At 45.7% G+C, this 10,083-nt stretch overlaps 1 protein-coding gene across 1 annotated transcript in view; it reads left to right on the top strand.

Moving 5' to 3' along the window:
• Window positions 1–297: 297 nt before the first annotated feature.
• The window catches only part of T265_14564 (hypothetical protein), a gene marked incomplete at both ends in the record, with an annotated part of 40,576 nt that continues 30,790 nt past the window's right edge, over window positions 298–10,083 (top strand). The window contains 8 exon segments of the mRNA XM_009174210.1: window positions 298–518; window positions 751–1,051; window positions 3,309–3,431; window positions 3,919–4,020; window positions 4,054–4,242; window positions 4,274–4,505; window positions 4,545–4,702; window positions 7,115–7,319. Coding sequence (XP_009172474.1) covers window positions 298–518; window positions 751–1,051; window positions 3,309–3,431; window positions 3,919–4,020; window positions 4,054–4,242; window positions 4,274–4,505; window positions 4,545–4,702; window positions 7,115–7,319 — 1,531 coding nt within the window.

Below are 10,083 nucleotides of genomic sequence, written 5' to 3'. Positions count from 1 at the left end.
GCGGCGTCGACAATCGAAGAACCTCATCCATTGCCATGATGAATAATAATAGGAAGAGTGGATCCCCTTGCCTCACAACTCTGTGGCAGTGAACCCCGGAACTGGGGAAAACTGATACAGCAATTTCATGGAATTGTGCGATATATCGAACTAGATGTGACGGAGCTCCAAACGTCTTTGTAGATCTGACGATTGTGTTATGCGAAACCGAATCAAACGCCTTCGAGATATCGACAAACGCCAAGCTGAAGTTAGAAGTAGTCGCTGAAGAGTGACGAAGCAGGGCAAGCAACCACGATGTGGCTTCCAAACAGCCGTCTCGATTCAGAAATGCAAACTGAAGAGAGGGCAGTTGCAATCTACGACTCCAGCGATCAGCAAGCACATTATGGAAGCAACGGACAAGAATGGATGACACGGAGCTTGGTCCCAGTTGATCTAAAGAAGTCGGATGTGGGACCTTCGGAACTAGAGTTATGCAGGCTCGACATAGATGTGGGGGACCACCCACAGGTAATGTAAGTTGAAATATACAGCGGGTGTGTTAGCATTGAGCCGGCGGAGCATCCTGGGTGTGAGCTTGTCCAGGCCTGGGGACGAATGTTCCATTGAGCGGATCGTACGGCCGAATTCCACTCTTGTAACCTGCTCAATTACCAACCACTCGGATGGTGTTATAATGCGACTTGGCCGGATTCCCACGCGTTTTGGAGAAGAGACCACCTGTTTTCAATATTGCTCGGTGTCCAGAGTCATTCCGGACTTACCTTCGTACAGATCCTGCCATGACCCATCGAGCAAAGAGGGCGATGCCTCTTTACGTCTTTGGAGATATAGAATGGATGCCGGTGTAGTTGGCTCCCCGGATCTGCTTTTGGTTAACCGGCATCCGACGGGACAGCTGACGACGGCGTCGGGATACAGTTTTCCAAGGGTGTGGGAATGTCCTGAAGGCATGGGGGCCCAGAAGCGACAGGACATGCCTTGGTGTCATGATGGCGGGCTACGACCCTCGCCCAAATGCCAGAATGCCAGCACTAGCAAGCGAACTGTCAGTATGTGATTTTAGGGGGACACGGCTCTATCCACGGTTTGTTTAAGCCAGACGCTACAGTCGCCGGCTTCTGGCGAATAGGCCGCCGTTTGACCATGGCTCCGTTTGGGTTAAGCTCGCGGGCAGGCTTGCTGGTTCGCGGTTCATCCGTCATCCGTCATCTACTTGTCGACTTCCTTGGTTAACACGCATTTGCAGCGGCATATATGGCACAAAAAATATGATTAACTTAGGTGCAAGCAACCTAATGTCCCGAGTGCAAAAAGCCTTAAGTACGTATGCGTGTAGTTAAGTGTGAATCGAGATTTCGAAAAAACAAAAATGGCGAGTTCCTGCCAAGCTTTTATTGGAAGAAGTGATGTGGGTAGACAGAAAATGAGTGTGTTGAGAAAGGCAGGCCGATGGATACGATAAGGTGCGTGGTATGTTTTGCGATTTTGAGAATGCTTATTTTATAAACGCCCAGTTTCACATATTTCGAGAAGAGTCCTAGGTCTCCTGGAATGAATTATTTAAATTGGTCCATACCTTTTTCTCGCTTGCATTGATCATTCATCTTTCTTTGGCTTATGCGTTTTAACCATTTAACTCGTTTTTTTGAACGCTCGCGCTTCCTGGTTTGTGCACAACTAACCAATCTGAATTCTGGCTTGTGCATTAATCACATGCCATGCAACGTTGTTTCATTAGGTGTTGGTTTCAAGTTCGGTGTGTTCGTTGACCTTGAAAATTCACTCAATTGAACAACCCTCGTTAGAACACAGGTTAAGTAATTTTTGGGTGTTTTTTACAAGATCTTTTTACGCTGACCCGCTAACACCTGGGTGCTGAGAACTTTTGAAAGTGGCGGTTTATCCCGTATTTCTCGTCTTTTGGAAGTACATAAGCCTTTGGACAACGTATTATAGATGGCCAGGCAAAGTTGGAAACTATGTAGTGCCCCCTGAATCCATGAATTCATGGCTGTGATAAGTTGCGAGCGAGTTACCTGCACATAGTCCTGTGTCTTGAAAGTTATTTTCCGGAACCAGAGCTCCTTTGGGTAGTATTTTGATAGGGTGACAGACTTGGCACTTGGTGACACTTGGCAAATTGACGCTCCGCGCACTCCAGGTGGGAAATCTGTTGTCTACAGAAACCGGTATTGTAGACTGTCCCGCGTAAGAATGGTTGGTAGAGGAAATTTCGAACAATAGCCTATTCAATGAATGTATAAGTGTCTGGCACCCCCGTGGTTGCTGGGAATATTTTACACATGAGGCCGGCTTGGATTATCTGGCCCCGCGCAATTAGTGATTAAAGCGCTTTCCTTCAAGATACCAGTACGCTCAAAACGCTAGTGAAGCAAATAAAAATACGTCCAGCGGAAGTGAGGCCAATTTTGTAGTTAAGTGCAAACCAACGAACGTTTTTCTTTCCAAGAACAGTTCTGAAAAATACAAATTTTTGGCCAGGCATAACGATATTTTCATCAAGTTAATTGTTTGTACTAAGAGGGCCTATCGCATGCGAAATTCGCAAAGGCCTTTCTCTATAGGCGAATTTAACAGGAACGGTTAATAGTTGCGCCATACGAAGGGTAACGGAATGAGGTGGTTGGGACAAAAAGCATGCTAACATGGTTATTTCTGAAGAATACAGATACCGTTACTGAGTGCTTTGCGAGATTTTCTGTTGCTACCTCTCAGGCAGAACGGGGTTAGTTTACTTCTAAGACTATGTATCATTTGGAAAATTGGGACGATTCCGTCCTGCATAAGGAAGGCATAATTTAATGTGAAGTGGTTTCGCACACCGCGAGGTTCCAGCACTTTTTACGGGTGCGCTAAAGATGATTTGTTGCACTGAATATGAAAGACAACTAATCCATCGAATTTGATTCATAATTGCTTGACTGCACCATGGTTTCCTTCAAAAGAGTACCACTTTACTTTCGTGATATCGGATCTCCAACGCATGACCTGGCACGTCATTTCCAGAAAAAATCTTCTTCCTCTTTTCGAATTGTCACGCTACATACTTGTTAGCCATCCGCACACAAATAGCTACAAGAAGCTAGCGAGCCAGATCATTTAAGAAGGTTTTGAAGAGTTCCTAAGCCGGAAATGAATGCCGCTGACTCCAGACGGTAATGTCAATAGAGACATTTGGTATAAAACCTAACCAGATTCATTACAAAATGGACAACGGCGACGCCGAAGTATGACGTTACTCAGATATTGGGTTGTCGTTCTTGCATGAATATTAATTTCAGGTACCCACGCCTGTATCCGCTGCGTTTATCAATGAAGAGAGCATTCGACAGCATGTTCAGTTTATTTTCCAACCACAACGTCCAAGAAACATTAAAGTACTGGCCCGGGCTCTTGTCCTCCTGGTTTGTTTATAGGCTTCACAAATTAGTGGTTGTACTTCACGGACAACCGACTTTCGTCAAGCGAGCAACTAAAAAGCCGATACAATGGATTTCCCCATATTGCTGCCAGTAGCTTCCGGAATTTGGGATGTTATTCATCAGTGAAAATGACCTCCCGTTTATCCAGAGCTCGAAAAACGTACTGCATATTGCTTCCCCCACGCACTATACCTCTGAAGTCAGAAGCGTCACAAGGAGGAACTAAGAAGCTTTCTGCTACGTGAATACGATGCAATTTGGATTAGGGGGACTAAATAAAAAATTTAGATTAATCCCATGGCGCTCAAGCTTAGGTATCCTTAGGTAACCTTGATTCCGACCCAGCTGTGATAGAACCAGAGTGATCAGTTCACTTGATTGTGGTCCTATCAAATTAGTTTGAACTTGGTGTTCAAAATAGCATCGGCATCGGCGCGGAAAACGAAGTCCCACCTCTGGCCGATGACAGGATCTCCGGTTGTCTATTTACGGTGGTATGTGCGAACGGGTTCTCCCCATAATTAGTCCTGCTACCGGAGCGAAGGAGTATTTCAGTTGGCTGCCCTGCAAGGTATCGTAATTTGTTGAAATGTGTTATGTTTAGGATGGAGAGGTGAAGGACGAGAATTCTGAAATCGTGGATGTAATTGGGTGGATCGTTGGGGACGTCGATGAGCTATCTTCAGATAGAGAGCTCCTTTCTCTTATAAATGACGTCGATAGAGGCTCTTTTACAGAGGTTTCCAACTTATGCTCTTTGTACAACAGGACTATAATGCAACTCATTCGTCAGGTAAATACGTCTCGTTTTTGACGTTTTCCAGTGGGACAGGTGTGGAGTAAAGCCTGAGTTTCTCCGTCGAAAAGCCTCTCGTGAACATGTGAAGTTTATACTGTGTCAGTGCTACAATCGGGCTGTTGCCGAGCCTGATAAATTGAACCAGTATCCACCGTTCTCTCCTCAGGTGTACGGGGAGACCTCATTTGAATTGATTTCACAAATGATCGATACGGTGAAGATCACTTCAGAAGACCATTTCATTGATTTGGGTAGCGGTATGTCATGCGATGAAGACTAAACCCTCTGTTTGATAGGAGTGGGACAAGTCGTTCTTCAAGTGGCTGCTTGCAGCGAAGCGAAGTTTTGCTACGGAGTTGAGAAAGCAGAGTATCCCGCGATATGTGCTTCCAGACTTGACATGGAGTTCCAGAGATGGATGGCTTTTTACGGAAAATCATATTGCCCTTACCTGGTTAGTATTCCTAAGAGATGTCATTTATTTGCACCCTATTCTATACTTTCCATATAGTCAGTACGATGCAGTTACTTTCTTAAGGTCTCATCTCGTAGTGCTCATTTCATCCCTTAATTCTTTTACGGACGGTGACCCAACCCGTGGTAAACTTATGTTCTTTCAGCATATAATGTGCCACTAGCTCGTGCTAAAATTAACTCCTGTAACACCTGCCCTCTGCTGTTTTCAATAGGATTCTCTAGGTTGGCGTTACGCACGTTGTGCAAGGTCATTTTTAGGATGAGCCTTCCGTTCCCTTTCAAATAGTATTGGTTGAGTATAACTACCAACCAAAGTTTAAATTAATAAGTCTTAGTGTGACTGTCGGTCTCGCTTCTGAGACAGTTTATGCCAGCTTACCCGGTTCGCAGGTTTGAATTCGGACTCACGTGTCCCACGTAAACTCACAGCACTTGATGGAAACGCGTTTCCCGCGCACGAGCGCTGGCATCAAATCGACGACCGTTTGTCTACGGTAGTTGTATGCTCGAAAGTGGGAAAGCGCATATGCTCCACGTATTACATAGGTGTCTCTATATCTATACTACAGTCTACGGGGACAGTGAATCTCGGTGCCATAAAGCTTTTTGTGTCACCCACTGAGTGTGTGACTCGCTGATTCCCGCAAACAATCGGGCATCACCGGCGTGTGATGGCTGAGTTGTGCGTCAAACCTAAGGGTAATCCCTTAGTTATCTCCGAAAGTGACTTGGCGACCTTAAGGTAAAACTCAGCAGTTTATATATCTATCGATTCCCTGGAGTTTCCTGATATCATGAAAAGCTAAAGACAGCGTGCTACGGGAATGGACCGCACGGGTCCACACAGTAATGCATCAGGCCCAGAAAAATCGGTAAATTGAAGCTTACCGGTCCCCAAATAAGTATGTAAGGTCCTCAGATCCAACAGAAGTGCGTTGTCCAGGAATGGAATATCTCTACTCTCTGCGGTGTCCATGTGCAAGTCGAGGGCATACCTCTATAGTATATATGCTGTAGACCGTTGGTTTTGACTGAATAATGCTGAGGATAAAAAAAGCACTTATGCTGTCGTTCCCTAGTTAGGCTGATTAGCTAGAGTTTACCTGTCTTTGTGTGATGGGCTTATGCCGCAAAGGACAGTGGGTTGATGTCGTTTTTGGCGTCTTGCTCAGACCTGATGTTCAGCTCTTATTATTTTGGTGCTTTCTAAAGGCACGGGTGCCTTATTCTTTCCTTACGGATGGACGGAGTCTTCGCACCAAGCCTCTATCATTCCTTATCCTTCCGCTTTCCTAGCTGCATGAGAATATTGTTAGTTGTGTAGGTCATGGTTGTACGAGGGCTGGGATACTGCCAGGGCGCCCACACCTAGACAGGAGGATGATTAGGGTCCTCAACCAAAGCCTTTGGCTCAAAAGCCTAACCGCAAGGCAGCGGTGTTTGGAGGGAAATGCAAATGCCTTACCATTTCTACGGAACAAGTCGCCACATGTTCCAACCCCCAACCTGGAGAGCCAGGAGACTGTTCGTCAGACCTCTAACCATTGACCAACCTGGTATGAGGGACTCTGTGAGTATCGCGGGACACTCTCCAGTATAGTTCAATGGATCGCTGAGTTGCGCGAATCGTCCAGTCTCTTCGTGACGGGCCTAGCTGCCATGCCACACCAAGGAGGCACGAAGACTAGGATACTGCCAGGTCGCCCAAGCCTAGACAGAGGAAGTCGAGTGGCAGAGTTCGGGTTCGAACCACGGACCTTCCGGTCAGTTTATTCGTGTTCTAACTACTTGAGCCATCTCGGCCCCGATTGATTAATCATTATAGGACTGGCAAACACAGTCGCCTGGTTACGGTTTGGTCGGTGTTGGTAACCTGGCGCTATGCTAGTCCATATCAGGTGCAAATTGTCGTTTTGTGGTGACATCAGCCGGCTTACCATCTTGACCGCAGTTGGGTTAATAGGCTCACCCTCATTTTCCTTGTTATCCCAGTTGTCACAGTTATTGGTACTTCTAACGATTGTAGCCGTAGGTAAGTCACAGACTACACATCTTCCGTTTCACTTCCGCTTTCCTATCTTCATCGCGATATGTCATGTGGGAACTCGTAAGCAAGTAAGCCAGCAACCTGTTTTCCATCACACTGCCTAGTTTGCTGGGCTTAATACCGAACAATAATTCAGTGGACTGCCTACTATTGTGAAATCGTAATTGCAAGCCGCAGTAGAGACCTGTTTGATAAACTCCGGGCATTGCGCTTATCGTTTTTGTAACCACCAGAATGTTATTTTTTGGTGTGCTTCGACCGGTTTATCGTATACCACGTCAGCCGTTTTATGTTTTCGTCTTCGAAATTTAACCCACCTGTTGTGAATTTTTCTCTTTTCAGTTGGAGCGTGGGGATTTCCTTTCATCGGATTTCCAAGAGAGGATAACATCAGCAACTGTATTGTTTGCAAATAATTTTGCTTTTGGTCCCGAAGTTGACCATCAGTTGAAACAGCGCTTTGCCAACTTGAAAGAAGGTGCTCGCATCATCTCATCCAAAGCCTTCTGTCCATTGAATTTCCGCATTACTGATCGAAATCTCGGAGGTTGGTATTTTATACCGTTTTCCCGTTTGATAACGTCCTGGTCGGTATTTATCCGATATAACATTGAACCTACATATTCAGCGAGATCTTTGCTTTGTTAGTTGTATAAATTTCTCCGCCCGTCCAACACCAATGATCCGACATATCGTAGTTGGTTTTGTATGATCTACAGCAATTACCTCTAAGAAAAACCACGCAGTCTTTCCTGTGATGTGTCCTCTCTCGGTGGAAAGATCGCATTCAGTCATGGTTACCTGGGGTCGCTTTTGCGGTTCCTTTAGGACAGCAGTCTTTCTGGAAGTAACCTTTTGATGGGTAACGCTGCACTTAGTCATTTGTGAGTGGTATTGGACTTTTGTGGTTGACAGTAATCGTGGTTCCGTTCTGAGACCTGCACAAGTTTCCTAGTATGTTCAGTTCTCTCCACTGGTCAGTTCTTTTCAATCTTGTACAGTTAGCTTGGTGTGCCCCAAAAATTTGACCACGGTAACACCATCCATAAACTTGTGGATCCCTAGAAGTGTATTTATAGTAACTGACAGCTTGGACACCACTGATATCGATGGACTGTCATATTGTTCAGCTTCCAGACAAGCAGAGAGAGAGAGAGAGAGGCACGTTGACTCCATTCTGGGAGAAAAATAACTCCCGAACGTTTCGGAGCATTTATTTCCTTCTGCCGCGTCAAACTCATTCCGATTGTTGACTTCCGGCACACAAAATTAAGCATGGAAAATAGCGCTCGAGGCGGTAACTCGGCATGCGCAACACATGCCCCAACCACCTTAGCTTGCAGTGTTGGATGCGTTCTTCGAGTAATGTGTCGTGTGTTTCACCAGCTACCCGTTATCCTACCACTTCATTTGGAACTGGCTATTTTTAGCCGATTCTAGACAGTTATGAGAAGAACTGAAAAGAGGCATGAAGATGTCTCAGAATTCTCGGAGTTGTACAGGAATAAAGCTCGCACTGTAGGCTGTCCTTTTAGACCTGTTGATATACCTTTCTGATGTGCACACTGATAAACAATTATGGCCTTGATATTTGTGTGTTGACTTCCTCTGTCACTATCGGCGGAGGTTCTCGCTTCGAGAGCTCTGAGGGCCTGGTTTTTGGAGATCCTTGAGTGTTCGGTCCACTAATTCACCAGTGATGAGAATAAACAAAAATGGATAGATTAGACAACCTTGTCGGATATGATTGCTTGTAGGAAACCTTTTCGAGCTCTCCATAGACCGTCACACCAACAGTTGTGTGAATACAATCGGCACCTGGCAGCCACAAACTTCTGGAGCATACTTCGCTACGTAAGCGTTTTGAAAAGAATGGACCGGTTAACGTAATCGAACACACTTTCGAAGTCAAGGAACACCAAGATTGTAGAACCCCTATATGCATCTTGTTGCTCTGACACTTGACGAAGTGCGAAGATGTGGTCCACACAACCCCTTTCCGGCCGCTACGCCACGAACTAGATCTTGGCCAATAAAGTCACCCGAATGTCTGTCTAAATGTATCTCAAAAGTTGCTTGTTACGTAGCTACCTAACTTAGACTAGAGTACTGATGCCTTATGGACTAGACTTGTAATTTCGGGGGCTCGTAGACAATGTCGAAGGTCCAGCGAACAGGGTACAAGTAAACCCCCTATTTGATGGTGAAGCAAGGGGATTTTACCGCCTAATGAAAAGTATCGGTTACCCGTCTTGCCTGAATTAAAGGACGAGCAGCACAGCAGATTCTATAGGTTTATCCCGGCTGTAAATTTCGACAACCGACTACCGGTTTCGCCCTTCTTCGGACCGATCAGTGGGCGTAGTCCCAGAGTTTTCTTCAACCTAATGTCCTGCTTGAGCACCAAGCCATGCACAAGCAGCGAGAGATTGGACTGAATGTCTTCTCTCGACTTCTTCAACAGACGGTCTTATGAAATGCCGCCCCTCTCTCTGCTGGCATTTTGTTTGAAGAGTTGCAGTCGAATCGAACTTAAATGATGTCAGCCAGGTATCGGAAAGAGTATTTCACGATTTTTTGAGTTAACTGACTCAATACTCTGTGTTCGGTTGCGTACGGGCTGCTGTGGCAGGTTTTTCAGGGATCCATTTGGTTCTAAGTCACCAGTCAGAACAGTCGTTGCTTGACTGGATACCTTTTTCTGGTCCCGTTTATGCACTTCATGTGGCAACATCCGTGAACGAGTACCACGAACGGGAAGTCGATCGTTAGTTCATCTTATATGCTTACGTCCCAATAGGTTTTAGCCCCGGCACCATCAGAGGCGGTTCCTTATGGTGCTATGTATGCCCTGTTACGGCGAGCCAATGCCTCGCATATCGTGGTTTCCAGGGGTATGAATGCAAAAGTGTTCAAACTGTGTTCAGATGAGACCACACTTGATGGGGAATTTAGACTGGATATGGTTGTTACGGACAGTAGCGATTGACTACCGAAACTTTGTCACCCTTAAACAGTTTTTTTGAGGCGCCAACTTCATCATCATCATCATCGAACTGTGTTCGAGACCACACTTGATGGGGAATTTAGACTGGATATGGTTGTTACGGACAGTAGCGATTGACTACCGAAACTTTGTCACCCACCCTCAGTTTTTTTGAGGCGCCAACTTCATCATCATCATCATCGACAGCATGACATCAGTGTTCAACACCGATGCTTCACTGCCGTACAACCACGACTCGTTTGAAAGCCTTATTGTAAAGAAAAGAGTAAAGGTGGACGGGGAATGGACGTAGTGCTAGCTTACC

Source organism: Opisthorchis viverrini (genome assembly GCF_000715545.1).
Source record: "Opisthorchis viverrini unplaced genomic scaffold opera_v5_221, whole genome shotgun sequence".
Classification (NCBI taxonomy): domain Eukaryota; kingdom Metazoa; phylum Platyhelminthes; class Trematoda; order Opisthorchiida; family Opisthorchiidae; genus Opisthorchis; species Opisthorchis viverrini.
The sequence above is the reverse complement of the archived record's forward strand: the minus strand, read 5'-3'. Positions and strand labels throughout refer to the sequence as shown.